At 39.8% G+C, this 18,327-nt stretch overlaps 1 protein-coding gene across 2 annotated transcripts in view; it reads left to right on the top strand.

Moving 5' to 3' along the window:
- LOC122713501 (neuroligin-4, X-linked-like) overlaps positions 1–18,327 on the top strand; it is a 284,705-nt gene that overhangs the window by 199,272 nt on the left and 67,106 nt on the right. The window contains exon 9 of one of the 2 annotated variants that reach the window (XM_043934039.1): positions 17,560–17,708. In XM_043934039.1, coding sequence (XP_043789974.1) covers positions 17,560–17,708 — 149 coding nt within the window. Of the gene's footprint in view, positions 1–17,556; positions 17,709–18,327 lie in introns of both variants that reach the window. The other variant, XM_043934038.1, reaches the window with a different exon arrangement.

Here is an 18,327-nt window from a genome sequence, read left to right as displayed (position 1 = left end):
TTATTTATACCACTCCGATTTATTTTTTATATACCGTTGGTTATATATATTTTTCAGAGAGAGAAAGGAATGGAGGTAACGGATTAAAATTGAGGTAAAATGGATCTAAATTGGACACAATGATGAAGTTATATTTAACAAGATAAAATTTTACATCGTTTTAATACGATCATAGTTGTACAAGTCCGTTTATTGATTGCGGGATGGCCGTGATTCACTCGCCGAAATTATAGAGGTGTTTGTATCATTGAGAGATGAAATTATATACGTGATATATCTAAAAGTCATGCATAATTATACATGCTTGTTGGTTAAATATTGCAATTCCATTATTGTCAATCATATATGTATGGATATCGAAAGTCTAACTTGTAGCAGTATTTTCAACACGAACGATGATATTAATTATCCATGTCTAACATTCGCACGATTGTTAATAATTTCGACGTTGTTAATTTTGTATATTTACAAGCAACTGATATTAATCGACATCGCGATGAAATTACAGCATATATTCTTCTTCTCTTCTTCAAATCTATTTTGAAAAATTTGACACGAATAAATCGATTATTATTAACAAGTGGTTTCTTTTTTGTTTTTTTTTTTTTCAACAAAATTTTTATTACAAAATGGATTATGATTCGGATTATGAAATATCTTGATCGTCATAGGATGAACGTCCCGTTATAGAGAGAAATGATTTAAATGAAAATAATATAGACGATGATAAAACCGGAATCCTTTTTATACCGGATCCGCATCGAGGCTATCCATCGAAGCTCCATTCCAATTTCAATTTATGCTAAATTGTTTGCAGAAGCGATCGTCTTTTCTATCGACGAGATTGTCGGTAAACGACAAAGGAAAGAGCGGATCCTTGATCGTCAATGCGGCGTGACATTCGATAATAAGAAAATTGATCGATTACGTCGGTAAGCGAATGAACGATTAAAATGGAATTGCGAAGGAAAATTTTGCATAAATATTGTTATTCTTGTTGACGAGTGAAGCGTGACTTTGATAACTGAAAAAAAAAAATCAAATTTCAAGATGTGTTTTCATTCATCAAATATTACAGTACTTTACTTTATTTTTATATTTTATACACGTACGAGCATATTTCATTTCCTGTGTTTGCCCTAGGAAAACTGTAAGTTTTAGGAAAACATTCTTGACATATCAAACATTGAAAATGCGTAAAGAAAATAAAATTTTTTGCCTTTTAGTAGTAAAAGCGTCATTTAAAGTTTACGTACGACATGTTCTTCACTTTATACACATTTATTTATTCAAACAAGGATCGATTAGGATTAAGTTTCTTAAAAAAAGATCTTTTCCTATCATTAAATAAAAAACTCAAACAGGCACAAAAATTCAAACGGTATCGTATTGTAATTCTTTTTTACCTGCGTTTATGTACAAATATTTACTTTTTTACATTTATACACGCGGATAAAAAAGTCATGGGCGATAAATTGAAAAAAAAATTATAAAATAGAGGAAAGGAAGCTGCTAATGTGAATGTGTTCTTTCTTTTTTTTTTTTTTTTTTTAATTTTGGAATAAAATTCCTTCTTGTTACGCATTTTCTTCCATTACATTCGTGATAATCACCATTATCGCCAATTGCTGCTCAGGCGACTGTTTGCGCGGAAATAATTCGCGTTTTCGATAGCCAATTTTCCATTATAAAACATTCTCGCGAGAAGACATCCCGAAAGAAATTTATTGGACCTTTATGGCGACGGCAATCTGTCGATTTCGCCAGCTTTCGTTGGAATTTCATTTGACCGATCGATTCAATGTTATTTGATTCGGGCTTACACGGTTTTTCTCTTTGTTCAAATTGGACCCGAGTGAATCGCTTTCAATCGCGCCCATTATCGTTTCAAAAGCGTCGAGTATAAATTTAAGAATTCCGATTTAAATCCACAATCGAATAAAAACTCTTCAACGAACAAACAAAGAAATATATATATATACATACACGAAGCTTTCAAGCAAAGTTCAACGAACTCTTTAAGTGGAGGGCACGAGGAACGAAATACCTATTCTATCAATCTCGACTATAAATCGATGCTATCGTCGAAAAGGGTTTAGCAGACCCTCCAAAAGTCTCTCAGTCGAATTACGTCCCCCTTGGAAAATAAATGATCCCCATTCCGAATGTCAGTTTTCACTTTAATCGCGGATTACAAGCTATCTCTTTTTCTCGAGAGCTTTCACCAATTCGGGGGAAGGATTTCCACCGTTAGCTCCCAATTTTCCGAGGATCGTTCCTCCCTGTGGTTACGACTCCCTGTCCACGAGCAATCACTTTGAGAAACATCTCTCTCATCTTCTCATATCGATTACTGTGGTCGATATGGAGAAAAATCGAGGATTTCTTTCTTTTTTTTTTTTTTTTTAATAACGGAAAACGATAGTATTGCCCCACCCCCCTGCAATTGAAGCATCTCTCTTTGTCTTGAGGAATCGATGAATCGTTTCATTCGTGTGCCAATTGTGTTGAAAATTCGTCTTCCCGGTTACGTTGTTATGTTAATTTTATTATTATTATTTGGAAGAGATAATTATAGATCGCGTAGAATAGTGATAATATATGTAATAGCAAACGTGCAAATACGAAAGAAATCTGGTGAAATATCTGGTAATTATTTGGCTTCTTGCCATATAATGTTAAAACATTGTAAAATAAACGGGTTATAACAGGGCTGCTTGTTCGCTAATACGCTTGCAAAATATGTATATCTCCCATGTGTGAGAGATAATGGAGCTGCTTCCCCATTTAATTCGATAAACAGCAAAGTAATTGGATCTCATTGGCGGAAGGGAACCCATTACACGACTTACAGGATAGTATTTCAATTAAGCTCCATCGTTCGCGTTTATAACGAATACTTCGAAGATACTCGATACTTGAGGAACATTTCTGTTACCACTGTATTAAAAAAAGAGAGAGAGAGAGACAGTACTTGTTACCAACGGGAGTGAGAATTTTATTTAACAGAGGTGTCCAAATTTACAAACTTAGAATCGTTCGAAATCGAGAATAATTTAATCCGAAAGAAATTTTTAGGACGATTCAATTTTATCGATCATTAATTCGCGATAAGAATATATATTTTCGATTAAATTCGAAAACGCTAAATTGGCCTTTGACGATCTAATATTTCGGGTTTCGCAATTAGCGTTAATTGATCGAGGACAAAGGGGAGGGAGGGGGATACGCGAGACACTTTCGGCCCGCGAAACAAAGGAGAAACTCGGGCAAACTGAAAATACCGAAACCGCTTTACACGCCCGTCTACATTTCTTGCAAAGACCTAGTCGAGCCTTTCTTTGACGATTAAACGCGATAACGCGCTCCGCTTAGTCCAAGTCCGTATGAAACTTATCTCGGCAAATCCTATTAGCCTTTTCGCTACATCTATTCCCATTGAAACGTCGCGTCGCGAGACACTTGTTTCGAGCCACTCGTTCGAAATTTGAATCTCTGCCAGGTAACGTTAGAAATTTACCGTCGAGCGTCTAAACTTTTGGATTTTAATTAGCCCTCAATTACGAATCCTTCGCCGATAACGACGAATAAAATCCCTCTTCGTTTCAACATCAAAACGAAACAATCATCCCTCTCGTTCTCGCCTCGAAGATTTAACGGAAATAACGAAATATTTCGTTTTCCATATCGCAGGTGTTGCGATGTTATTTACTTTCCCGATCTTTTCCTGTTTCAGTTTTCCTTATCCTTCCTTTATAGTCACTTATATATAACTTATATATATATACACCAAGATCTTTTGATAGTCGATGCGATAAGTAAGCGCTACTTTTTGTAAATGAAATATTTTTATTTTTTTTTCAAAAAAAAGAACTCATAACTGAAACGAAGATATTTCGTCGAAAGCAAGTTTTCGCGAGCAAACGTTCCCATCCATAAACAGATCGAATCGTGGTGAAATTCATGGTCCGGCGCAAAGGATACGTTTTGATACAGCAGTTTGGGCGGAAAAAATGGCGACGGTCGGTCGGGGCGAGCAAACAGAGGGAACACCAAATAACCATCAATTTCACAGGACTTCAAATAACTATCAATTTTGCGCGTAAGGTCCGGAGGACGGTGTCTCTGAAATGACAGAGGCAAACTAACACGGGCGGGTGGCCCGGGGCGGCGCGAAACGGAAATATGAGATAGGCGGCCGCCACCGGCTTCCAAAAGGAGACGGGAACAAACGGTTGGACGGTTGGTGACGTTGGTTACGTTGGGCTCGCTTCGTATTTGCCCGCTTTCTCTTCCACGCTCGGAACCGCGCCATCCATATATCATTTCGTCGTCATCGTTGTGCCGGCCCACGTGAAACTTCGCTCGAGCGCGCGTTAAATCGGTTTTGCATAAAAGAAATATTTGCTCTGCTTCTCCCGTGCGCCGCATGGGAAATTTTTCTTCGAGAGGGGAAAGGGAGGCCACCAGATCTCGAAAAGACGGGATCATCGGCGCGATAGGTGCTCCTCCACTTTTCGAATCGAACGGGTCGTTGCACGCCAAGGCGTCGTTTAATGGATCGGACAATTGCGCATCCTTGCGCAATTCGATGAGTGTTTTGCATGGATCGATTCTTTTCTTCTTCTTCTTCTTCTTCTTTTTCTTTTTTGGGAGAAGGATACGAAGGTAGTTTGAAATTCGGAGTATAGTTTCCGCTGAACGTGACACTGTCCGCGTTTGCATTAAAATTTCTTCCCCGAAGGAAGAAAGAAGAGGAGAAACTTTCTCGTAGATCACGCGAGATATATATACAAGTTTCGAATAATCTTGGGGAAAAGTAAAGGAGCGGGCACGTATCCAGTTTTTCTCCGAATCCACGAAACTAGACACCGTCGTATCCTTTTAACGTTTCTTTTCGTTCTGCGTGCGAATTCTCTTTTTCTTTTTATTCTCAAAAATTCTTTTTTATTCCTCAAAATAAGCGAAATAAGATCTTTCCTCGCCTGTGTCTAAGAGTAAGTCAAACGGGCGAAGTCAAGAAAATAAATTTCTTCGACTTTTATTTTTTTTCGAAAGGCCATTCCCGATTCCATCCGTTTTCTTTTGTTCCCTCAAATTTCCTCTTCCGTTCTGTGCCCGTGATCATTGGAAAAGGTTACGTTACGTCGAGAAGCATCCGTTCTCGGGAGAGAGGAGGAAGAAACGAAGAAAGAAGGAATTGCGTCGTTTAATCAAATCAACGCGAGATGGAATTGTATCGAATTGTATCCCATCCCTAATTTTCACGCGTTTTCTTCGATTCATCCCAAAACTACTATTTTTGCTAACTCGATTTCCCGCGAATTTAATTAAAATCTCTAATCTGAAACGAATGACCTAGACGTTCGTCGAAGTTTCGAGAACGTTACGCGAAGAAAATTGTAATGAAAAAAATCGTTCGACGATAATACACGAATCACCGTATTAATTGTAAAATCGTTTCGATTTTATAATCAATTAAAATTACCAGATACACTTTTACTTTTCACTTTTACGTTTAATAACTCGACTCTTAATCTTAATCCGCCGATATCGCGACAAAAGAAATTTGTCCCTTCGTTTCAGGATTCAGGATCTCCTCTCCTCGGCACAAATTAATCCCGGTCTAATAAACTCGACGAGCTCTAAGCTCCCCTCCCACTCTCCTGTTTACTTTTCGATGAGAATTAATTTCCATAAAATCACGGAAACGGAACAGGCTTCGTTTATGTTATTCCGGCCGTAATTCCTCGATCGAGGAACGCGAAGCGTGGTCTCGATGTCTGCGAGGGATACGATAATCCCCCAATGGGGGAGGAACTCGGGGCAAACGAGATTCGTTGGAACCGGTTGGCGAGCTTTTAGATTTTCTACCTGTATCATTTGGAGAAGACGTGCATACCTGTTGCTATGCATAAAGGGCGCATGCATAATCGGCCCGCGTATATTTCATGGAAACAAATTACTTTGCCTGTGGCCCACAATTCTCGGCGCACAGCTTAAGCCGCTTTGCGATAACCTTAAAACTGTTTCCTGATAATCGTAAATTTCAAGATGAATGAACGCCTCCCTGCTCGCTTCGCGCAACGTGTTACGTTTCAGAGTATCGTGAACTTACCGTGAACTTACATTACGCTGTACGAACTTTAATTGCCGAGAGAAAAGCATCGTATTCATTGTGTATATATATATATATGATGTATACACGTTATCAGATGGGTTGGCTGCAAATTTAACATTTTAATAAATTATCATCGAATTTACGAAAGGAATCATAAAATTGTATAACGGCGTTGAAATTGTGTTCTTATATTCTTCTATGGAAATATGAAGTAAAAAGAAAAAAAAAAATATCTAGTAATCTTTTAATATTACATAGATCTAATTCGACATTGCTAGTTTTGCATTGTCGATTGCATTCGAACTTCTACTTTCGAAATTTGGTAATGATCGTATTTCTGGCCTGAAATATAACGCGATACAAATACGTGGAATACCATTATTAATCGAATTCAGGATAAAGGTAGCCAAGAGGAAAATGAAAGGAAGAGGAGGATGAGAGGGTAAAGAGATTTACGACTCATTTATCCAGCGGAAGACGAGGGAAAATTGCGAGAGGCGGAGCGTAGCCAAGCGAGGGAGGGCAATACTAAGTAAATCGGATGTCGCGAGTTCGTTTCGAGTTTCATGGCGAATCGCCAATGAAATCGAATCATCGGCCTCGATCATACGTTCGAGAAATGAGGCCACGAGCTCTCGGTAATGGCCACTTTACGGCAACCTATCGTTTCTCTCTCCCGCGCGTGCTACGCGTGGCCATTCTCCTTTCCGTTCATTTCCCTCCGACTCTCTTTAAATTAACTAAACTTTTCCACCAGATTCTTCTGTTGCGAGATCGCCAGATAAATCGGTTATCTCATTTTCTTTTTCTTTCTCCCTCCTGTTCGTTTAATTCTGATTCGGGGGGAAAAAAAAAGAAGATTTATATATTTTAATGATGAAACGTAAATTACATTTAGGAAATGGAATTATACGATATAAAATTGATGAAAAGAAATTGTGAGATAATTGCTTTCGAAACATTCGTGGTTTAATTTAATCGGGAGCCAGATGTGATTACTGAAATTTATAATTAAAAAAAAAAAAAAGAAAAACGTGCAATTTATAAAAATTTGCAAAATTCGTAAAATTCAACGCGAAAAAAGAGTTTCAGATAATGTTTGAAAATAATTAGGAAATCGATTTTTAAGCAAAACACGATTACGTGTATGGCCAATTAACATCAATTGATGAATTAAAGCAATACCGTGAAATTTAATTCGATCGTTTTGGAGAATTAAGTTCCATCGACCGAAACGAAAATGTCAACTGCATTGTACAATTTATTTGAATTACATTTATATTCGACTTTACTTGTATCGTATTGTTTAGATATGGATAGAATTGCATCAAAAATTTATTTTTCTGATCTGGAATATTTGTTTCTCAAAAGCATTGGACGCGTGTTTTTTTTTTTTCTTTTTCTCATTGGCAATTCATCGACAAAATAAAAAAAACAACTCTCGAATTCGAATGTCGCAGGGGGAAGGAATCGAAAGGAAGTAAAGGGGCAATTCAAGCCAGCATATAATTAAACGCATCTTCCAAGGTCCTTTACAATAGCGCGAAGCACGAATGGAAGCTAAAACAGTGTTTAGAATTAGACAGTTTAATGCTGCAATTACCTGGTAACGCATTCCTGAGCAAGAAGCGTCGTTGCAACAGAATTGCATTCTAAATGCCGCGCTGCAAGTCGCAAGAACGTGCAACCCATGCACAGACGCAGCTACAATCGAAATGTTTTACACTTCGAATAAGAAGCGTAAACTGTGAACTAGCAACTTGGACTACAAATGGGGAAATTGAAAAATTTTGCAAAATTTCCCTTCGAGATTATCGATTCACTGATTCGTTCGACCTCCTTTCTCTCCTTTCTTCCTAAAATCGAAATCTATTTAAATTCTAATTCTTTTGAGAAGAATTTAATAGTTCCAATTATTACCACCAGATGTCGCTAAACTCCTATTTTCTCGAAAATACTTGTCCAATAAAAATAAGCAACGTGATATTCAAATTCACGAGATATCATTTTTACGAATCAGAAAACAGAATCGCGCTAAAATAAAATTTTAAATAAAACGCGATGCTTTAATGGTTTTAATAGTTCATCTAATCGTAAAATTAATATAATAAATTTTTCTGGCGCAAACGAGAATTATCGAACGGAATAAAGTAATTAAATTAAAGATACTTGCACGTCGACGAATCCAGCTCGTCGAGTTTAAGATCGCATTAAGAAATAAATTCCCTCGATCGTTAAACGATCGAGAGTTTCGCGACGCCTCTCGCTAGTGCAACTTTACGTAGATGCCAATTTCCTCCGTATTTTCTGCCCGTTTCAACAACGAGCTTTCCCGTCGCACACCATTGTACGAGCGCGTTGACCCACGCTCGCACCGGCCACGGATTTAAATTTAAATGGGAAAGTCCGGATGCGGTGGCGCTCCCGCTTTTTCAACCGGCCCTCCCGCGAAACATCCCCAATTTCGCGGAAAGCCGGAAATGCCATTCGAAAGAGAGATCTCCTCCTTCGCGGACCACGGCTTTCAAACCTTTTCAAAACCCGATCCCGACATTTCCGTTCTTCCCGATTTTCGCGACCTCTTCCTCGTTTTTTCCGCAAAATTAAAGACACGTTTAGAGGGAGGGAAGAAGTTAAACAGGCGTAGAAAATGTATAAAATTTTTCTCACGAATTTTATAATTTTCAGAAGGTAATCGACGAAAGGATTTTTCAAAAATCGTCCAAGTTTAAATTTTGTATACCCGGTTCGTAGAAATCAACGAACATTTTTGCGACCACGAACATTCGACGAGGCGAGAAAGTACGAAAGAAGAAAAAAAACGATGCATCCAAAAAATTATATCCAAAATATTAAAGTATTTTTCCGGGGAGAATAAGTTTCGATTCGTGTCCAGCCAGACACGGGATTGAATAAAATGTCATTTCGTGAAATTGTTTGACGCCGGAGTCCCTTTGTTTCCCTTTGGAATAGGTTTGGAAATTCTCCACGCGGATTGCACGGGGGTCTTTCAACGGTTGTAAAGATTTCCCTCGGTTTCAAAAGCGCTCGAATCGCTCGCAATTTTCTACGAAACACAAAGTTATTTCCCGTATCCTTGTTCCGTGAAACATTTGGTCGGGAAAGTTTGACAGAGGTTCGAATGGAAAGAGTTTCCGGATTGTCGGCGTTAATGATTTCGAAACCACGTGAAAATGTTTCGACAAATTTCGATAATGTTTTCGATAGAAGAATCGTAAGCAAAAGTTGAGGGGACAGTAACAAGGTAAGGGGAGGGAGATCCCCCGTCTCTTTCCACTGCTTGAACACGAGTTGACGAGAAAGGCTAATGGTCCACAAAATGGAGATCGAAAGCTGTTCCAACGGAAATTCGAACGGCAAAATAGGGAGAAGAAATTCAATCGAATCGAGAAACACGAAAGCTCAACGTACGTATTAAGCTTGGCTGGCCTTTGCCGAGCAACTTGGCTGGCCTGGAAACCTCCACCTCCACGAGAACAGAAAAGGAGGAAAAATCTGTCGAGAATTCGCGATATCACGAGAGTGAAAAACTTTGGGAAAAACTTTGGAATTAAATAATATCGCGAAATTTTGCCAACGTATAAACATATATATATATATATCAATTAATACTTTATTTTACTTTTCATTATATTCAACTATTTTACTTTTCTTTTCTCTTTTTCATTTTTAATCCAATTTTAATACTTGTTGTTCTCTTAATCCTTCTATCGAGAAGGTTGCCATTGTAAAAAATGAGATAATTATGTACATAGAAGAATCTGATTGCATAAATCTATTTTAATATTGTCCTCGATATTACATAAGCCTAATTCCTGAAAGGAATCGTTAATATCTAAAAATCCGCATCGACAGCAACAAGCGGTCTCGAGGAAGAAAAAGAAGAGGGGAGGGAGAAAAAAAAAAGATCGTCGTAACAGAATTATCGAAGATTGGCAAGCATCGTGACCCGGATTCCCTTCAGAAACCGAAGGGCGTTACCAGAAGGCTGAAAACAAGGCAGAAACCTTTCCGCGGCACGGGGGCATCCCAGAGGTGATTTAAAATCGCTTTGACCGCGTAATAAAACGGCAAGAGCCGGATCCGATTCGACGTGGAAATCAGCCCGAGGGTAGTTTCGCGGGTTCTATTGGCCGATAAAACGCTTCTGTTTACCGATCTAACACGGTTAAGGACTGGAGAAACTCTCGGGCCATCCTTGGCCGAAGACACGATAAAATAATAGCAAATAAAAGCAGAAAGAGATCGGGATTGCTTTAACCTTCGCCCCCATCGAGCTTCTTCTCCGCCGCCATTCCACCTCGAACGTGTCCTATTATCTCCCCCGTTCTTCCCTTTTCTCGCCGGTTTAAACGCGGAATTCGAACTTTTTCAATATTCAATCGCCCCGTTTATTTTCAAGTCAATAATCTCGGACTCGATCGATCTCGCTCGATCTCGCTGACTCGCCGATTTCAATCGATGGATTATTAAATTTTTCAGCCAATCGCTTCGTTAATTGCCGCACTTTTGCCAATTATCCTGTTAATACTGGATCGTTTGATCCCGATTACTCCTACTTTCTTTCTACATATCTATACGATAACATCCTTTTCTCTCAGATCCAGACAATCTTACAACTCTTTCTCGATCAATCGAAGATCGAAATCGAAATGATTCCACGACATTCGACTCGAAAGGAGGGAACGTTCGATCGATTGTGCGCATAATCCTTAACAATCGAGAGCCTTGGCACAATGTGAATAAACAAACCCTTTCCTTTACAATCACTCTTTTTTATCCCCTTATTTAATTAATTCCTGTCCAACGAATTTCTCGATCGAGGTAAAAACCTGCATTCACCGTCGATTCATTGTCCATTACCCTTTTGTCATAGTTTGTTCGCGTTTCTTTCCTATTCTTCGAGAGGGAGGGAGGAAGAGAGAGAGAGAGGGAAAGCAAGAAACGCGATCGAACATTTTTTTGAATTCGCATTGACTGATGGTAACGAGGAGGAAGGGTTGGGACGATGGGAAATCAGGAACGTTGGCGCGTAATTAACAATCGATAATGCAAACGCGGACACCGACGAGACCATTGTCACGCTATGATTTGGCGCGGCGAGGGGCAGGGAGATCCTCGTGTGCAACTCGCAAATTAAAATATGATGAATTAATCTAAATTAGATGGCACGGTAATTATCGCATGAAACCAACCGAGGCGACGTCGTGTCTATTCGCTGCCTTTCGAAATCATAGCAGATAATCAGCGTTGCGTATTCAATGCAACATGTTTCGCGCGTTCCTCGCGGCAAATGAGCCGAGATTCAACCGTATTTTTTTCTTTTTTTTTTTTTTACGCGTTGATAGAATTTTTCACGTTTTTTTACCATTTTGTTTGGTCTCGTCTTATTTAGCCTCTCTCTCTCTCTCTCTCTCTCTTTCCTTTTGAATCGCAATTGGCGTAATATTAATGTTTAATATTTTCATAGGTTTCGTGACGAAGAGGGGAATGTAACGGGGAAAAAAAAGGAAAAAAGGTATTACAAAAGTTTCTACGCGAAGCCACTACTAATCCTTAATTAATTTCGCGAATGAACCAGGGACAAAAAGAAGAACGAGAAGTTCGTTTGTCGAGTGTTTTTTAATTAACATCTCGTTTCACTGGCCGGCGCCCTGTCGATGAACGATCTTTGAAAAATCGTGAATGAAAATTTATCGCGCGTATTATAAAAAAAATAAACCGTATTTCGTGAGATTAAATTATTAAACTTCAATCATATTGTGTCATTAATTATTACAAAACATTGGTCACTGTTAAAAACGTACGCTTAAATTCTCTTCACGGGATTTCGTATCGTATATAAAATTTATCCTCCCTAACGAATCGAGAGAACGAAACAGAAGAAGAAAAGGAAAAAAAAAAATCCACGTTTCATCAAAATCATCGTGTCCTCTTTACTAAAAAGGTGTAAAAGCAGAAACTTACGGCGTAATAAAAAAAAAAAAAAAATTACGACGTGTCGAAGAGATAAAAAGTTTGACATTAACAGAAAAAAATGTATGCTCGGAGTTAATTTCACCGCGAAGTAATTAAAAAAAGAAAAAAAAGAAACGTAGAGAGAGAGAGAGAGAGAAAAGAGGGACGAGAAATTACCAGGTGGAGATGGTTTGAAAATGGTAGGTAAAATTTGCGTTCCCACGTGGACGCTCGTTGCTTCCTCGTCATTAAACTCGACCTCGTTACAAAAACGTCACGATGCACCATCTTCCATCGCCTCTTCATTCCCGACGGATTGTAATATTCCAGGAGGTTACGTTTCTTGGGGCGTGAAAACGAAAGTTGGACCGTAACTTTCACGGCCAGAGAATTTCGCGATCGTTTGGTTGGCTCGGTGTCGCCGTTCAAACAAACGAGAAACACGCGAACCTCGCGTTCGTGGAAATCGTGCGTCCTTTGCGCGTGACAACGTGACGTTGAGCAAACCGTTGGAACAAACCGTGTAATCGAGGGAGAGGTGAGGGAGAGTCTATCTCCAGAAGTATCGAAACAACAACAAAGGCCTCTTTAATCTTTCGAAATTGTCGGTTTTGCGGCGAGAAAGGGAGAAAAGCGAATAGAATATTTTTGGATTTCTTTTTCATCAATTTCGACGGACGGCGGAAAATAGTTTTCGAAATTGTTTTAAATGCGGTTTCGAATGGAAGTTGCCGTGAATATCTACAAATTGAATTTTCGGCCGTGGAATTTTATGCGATTTAAAGCGATTGTCTCGTCGAGCAAGTCTCGAGGTCTGATTAATTGCATACTTATTCCACTCGCGTGGTTTATTATCCTTGTATTCCTGTATTTGTCCAGATCAAACTATACACAGAAATTGGATTGAAAAGTTACTTTAAGTGACAAGTTTATTTAAAATAACATTTATTTCTACCCATATTACATTCCCTTTGAAGAATATAATTACTCGTAGTAACTTTATTCTTAATTTCCAACCCAGTTAAAATTTTATCCAACCCTGCTGCAATATTCCGTTTGAGATTCACACGTGATATGCTTTAATATGCTTTATCATTAATAATATTACAACTTTTGTTTAAAAATATATATAAACTACGTCCAAGTTTCTCTTTCGTTATTCATCAATTTAATTTCGAACCGCGATACGTGAATTCGTATTATATATACATATACATATATAAAGAGCATTTTCTAAAGAGAAGTATAAAAGAAAGAAGATAAGGCACGTTAAGAGCGACAATAGATCTGGGCAGGGTTTAACCGGTTCTATCTTTTGTCGCGGTTCCATCCGCGGGAATAATTCCACGAAACTTTTTGCTCGATCTAAAGGGAATCGGGTGACTTTTTATCCCCTTCGTTTCTCTTCCCTCCTCGACCCGAAAGAATAATTGATCGAGCGAAAGTCAGAGCGGGCCGTTACAAGGAAATTCCTCGTTTGTTACGAATAAAGAAGAGGAGATAGAATTGCTACCAGCGCAAATTCTCTCAAAAAACGCGACAAACAATTGCCACCAAGTCTCATTTTCTTAAACTTCTATTCCTGTTGAAAAGAGGAAAAAGGAAAGGAGAGGAAGGAGGAAGGAAAGAATTCAAAGCTGTCACTTTTAATTTAATTCCTTTTCTCCCTCCCCCGTGTCGCGCGTTTTCACCAGAGGATATCCACCGAACCTTTAACTCTCTATTTTCGAATCGAGTCGAGGCGGTTGGGATAAAGATTTTTCGCGAGAACACACTCGAGCGAGCGCTCGAAAAATCCTCAATTAAGACGTGGAGGAGTCGGTGGAGTGGAACAGAGTCAGCTATTACTTGTACTCCTCCTTTAAAAAATGATAACCAGAGCGGGGGATCGTGCTCGTCTGGTTTCACCTCGTTATTTTATTAAGCTTATTTTACCGACGGCCTTTACTCTCATTTGTCCACTCTTATTCACTTAAAACCACCACCGGCTTTCCCTACCTGCCACTCCCGCTCTCTATTTCAACTTGGCTTGAAAAAGGTTGAGTCGTTTTCGACCAGCGGCTCGAGATATCGCAAAGATCTCTCTCGGGTTTAATCAGAACCCTTTTATAAATGCAGCAGGACTTCGTTAAAGTAATCCGCGGATCCGAATGTATCGCTTGGCCCGATCTTGCTCCTCCTCCCTCCTCGAGGTACGAGCTCGTTTCTTTCAACCTTCTTTCGGTTTTCTTCGCCAACGACTACTTTCTGATCTCGTTCGAGAAACCCGATTTTATCCGATTGCGCATGCATTTAAATTGTCAAAACTTGGGCAACTGGAGGGGTGCCAGTTTCTTGCTGACGTCGCTGCCGTTATTTCGGATGGAAACTGTTTCCACCCTTAACAAATTCCTTCGAACGTGGACAATGGACGAGTATATATCACCGCAAATTAGAGAGAAGAGGATTAATTTTTGAAATTGAACTCCTCTTCGATTATTGAATAGAATAGAAACAATCGAAGATATTTTTCACTTGTGAATAACGTGAAAGAATTGATCTTCCTTTCGAAATCTGGCGGATAGAGAAGAATTTTAATTTCCGTCATCTTATCTACAGTGGTATCTCCTTAATTCCTACATTTAACTCGGCATAATTGATATGACGGCTCATTCGTTTGGTTTAGCAGGGGTAATCAACTAACCCCGCCATTAAATTTCCGTTAAGACCGAGCAGAGAAATAGGTATAGCGGAATTCGAAATGGCCATACGCCGGGTAGACCGTGTCGAGTATTCGTCACTGTTCCACTCGACACTGAACTCGAATTGAGATTGTTTCGCGAACCCCGGAGTTTCCGTAAGCCGAGAAACTACGATTCTCCGGTTAACATTAATCTCAAGCAACCAATGTATCCGAGAGAAGAACCTCGAGAAAAGCGTGATCGATGTATCTCGATGCTACGGAATTTTTTTCGAATATCAAATACTGTAATGTTTTTGAACACTTTTAACAATTGCGAAACGAAGAAAGGGATCGAGAAAGTTTATTGAAAAATTACTCGTCTCGATCTCTTTCTTGTATATATATATATAATTAAAATTATTATTTGCGTATTAACGAAAAACAGTAAGGGAGGCAAAGGAGCAGAGACTAATTCGTTGCGTTCCTGCTGTTTTTCGTTGCGACCGTACATCGTTCCATCGTTGTTCGCCAACTGTAATCTTTCGAGCCGAACTTGGCCGATCGTAAAACGTCCCGGAATGGAAAGTTCCGCGCGTGAAACTTTTTTCGAAACGGTCAGGTAGAGGGTACAACTTTTCGCCTCGGCCAACTAATAGCGCGAAGTAATTCCTTCCGCTCCTTTTCCGCTCCTCGCTTATTTACCGCGCGTGCAATCAGAGAGGCGTATCTTCCGGTTGGGGCGAAAAGTTTTGGAGCCGCGGCCGAAACGAAAACGCGAACCGATTGCCGGCCAACCAGAAACCGTGCCCGCTGTGAACTTCATTTCCACATTGCCGCGACCATTTTGCGGCGGTCGGTTGTGCGGGTACACCGAGCAATGGCCCCGACAAAAAAGCAATTTTCCACGGCGAGGCAAAATTTAATCTGTCCCGTTCACCCCTGCCCTCCTTTTTCATAAACTGTCCGTTTCTCTGGGAAACGGAATAAAAATTTCAAGTTTTTTTCCCCTTTTTTTCTTTTCTTTTTTTTTTTTTTCTTTTCTCTTTTTCCGTTCCCAACGAACGAAATTCTTCCCGAACGACTTTCCTCCCTCGGTCATATAATCGGATTATCAGCTCGTTTTTCAAGTGATTTCGGGAGAAGAAACGGTAACGAGTTCCGTTTCAAGAAAACGGTACGCTTTGATTTCGTTGGAAAAATTTTTCGAGACACTGAAAGATCGTGGAAACGGATCCTCTTCCGACCGATGATTTCAACGGTATGAGGCGTATGCGCGTGGCGAAGATGAGAAAGAGAGAAAATAAAGGGGAGGGGGATCGTATTTGAGACGAACGCTCCACGACGATTTATGGCGATGGGAATGAAAATCGGGTGATTAGTCGGATTAACGAACATAATGAAGAACGAGGCGAGCCACAGGAAATCGGCGTCGTTAACGAAGAAACTCGTTGTCGGGCAGTGATTCGCGTTAATCGTCCGTTAAGACTGCCGATCGGGGGTACGAGTGTAACGGGCCTTTAACCACGCTAATTGTCCATCATCCGCTTAATTTGCCTCTTTCGAAAATCCACGCCTTTATTCGAAAGGACAGGTGGTGGATAATTTATGAAATTAATGGGGAAAAGTGAAAGAGCAATCCTTTTTTCCTTCCCTCTCCGCGAAATTAAATTGAATTCTATTAAATCACGTTCTGTAAATTCTACGTACGTAGATAGATCGTAATTTCTCACCGAAATTTCTCGTTCAATTTTTTTTTTTTTTATTACTTTACTTATCCGTATTCTATTTATTAAACATTTTAATCCCCCCTTCCTCAGCATGCGCACATCCTTGCATATTAAAAGATTCAGGTATTAATAATTAACGATAATCTGATAAAAGACGACGAGTCGCGAATGAATTACGAGTTTGGAAACTCTAAGTAGTACAAGTACGTGCTTAGTCAAAAGCCTGTATACCGGATTGCTTAATTAATTACCGAATCGAATCTTGGAGCAAGTAAAATATACATAAGAGAAATTTTTTCTTATAATATATATATATATCTCTTCGAACACTATTCCTAGAAAACTCGAGGCGCATCGATCGTGTTACGTACGTAATGAGCTCACCTGTTCATTTCTCACACCCCCTCGATCTTTTATCATCGTGGAAAAATATATCGATTCTTCGAGACTTCTTCATTTCGTATTCCGTGTCCTTTCAGATATCGCGAGATTCGTTCGTTTTATTCTGGAAACGAGGATCGATAAATTGACGTGAGGGGGGGAGGGGAAGCTCGAGGCTCGAAGAAATTAAATTACCCGGTAGCTGACGTGTCCAGCGTGATCGAGACTGCGGCAGAATCCGGTGTGCCGTTTCGTTAATCCCTCCTGGGGCCGATAAGCAAGGCATTACTCCCTCGTAGATCTCTCCATCGAGCGAATAATTACCGAGCAAAAGCAGGAAACGCGGCGAGTAGTTGGCGGATTTGGCAGGGGTCGTGCCATTCGAACACCCCGCAACTCGGGTGTGGAAAGAGAAATGGGTCGCAAGGGGCTGGTTTAAACACGCTCTTAATTCTCAAATTCAAAGTTGGACTCGCAAAATAATCGCTTTCCATTCCGTGTCCCGCCCGCTGAGATTCCTCAGCTGTTGTTCCATATTTTTCAATTAACTCGAACGTCGTTGAACGTCGTGTTTTTACGTTCAACCGGATAAATACGGATGGAGGATTATATTATATTACACACAATGGAAGATTAATCGATTTATCGATTATACAACGATTGATCAGGTCTCGGTTGGGTTTCAGAAGATGGGCTCGGTCCACGGCGAGGAATTGCCATTCGTCTTCGGGGCACCGTTAGTGGACGAGTTGGGACACTTTCCGAAGAACTACACGAGGTCTGAAGTGGCACTCTCCGAGAGCATCGTGCAGTTCTTTGCCAACTTCGTCAGAACTGGGTGAGTAGAGATCGATAATTGAAGTACCCTCCCCTTCTTCCTCCTTTTTCTTCCGAACGTTAAATTGGATAACCAAGTTCGCTTTACATTTTCTTCGCCAACTACTCTCCAACATTCTTCGAACCACCAAGAACCACCGGGAAAATTCGAATCTCGATCAACCAAGTTCAAATTATTCCTAATTAATAGAAATATATAATAATCAGTGCATCGCTTCATTCTTCCCCTAAGGGAGAGACGTATAGAGCGTATAGATATTTCAACGTGACTACGAAGCAATCGATTACCAAGCGTCGCAAATTATGCCCCACGCGGAAGATAAGACCGACAAAATCTGTCGATAAGGCGGTAAATCATTTCTCTCTCGTTCCGATCTCTCGAAATCCGGACGACGGTGAACATCGATGGTGTATTTTATTTACGCGACATCTCTTCACTCGTTTGATTCGATCGTCTAATTCTATGGAAATCGAATCCTTCCTTCCTCCTTCTCCTCCTCCTCTTCCTCCCCCTCCTCTTTTTCGAGGGGAACAACAGTGACGCGGCGCCACTTGCGTCGAATCAATTTGCGAATCACTCGGGGAGTGGAGAGAGAGAAAAAAAAAAAAAAAAAAAAAAA

This window comes from Apis laboriosa, unplaced genomic scaffold (assembly GCF_014066325.1).
Source record: "Apis laboriosa isolate Shangri-la unplaced genomic scaffold, ASM1406632v1 scaffold23_cov150, whole genome shotgun sequence".
NCBI classification, from domain to species: Eukaryota; Metazoa; Arthropoda; class Insecta; order Hymenoptera; family Apidae; genus Apis; species Apis laboriosa.
This window is presented reverse-complemented; position numbering and strand designations above follow the sequence as displayed.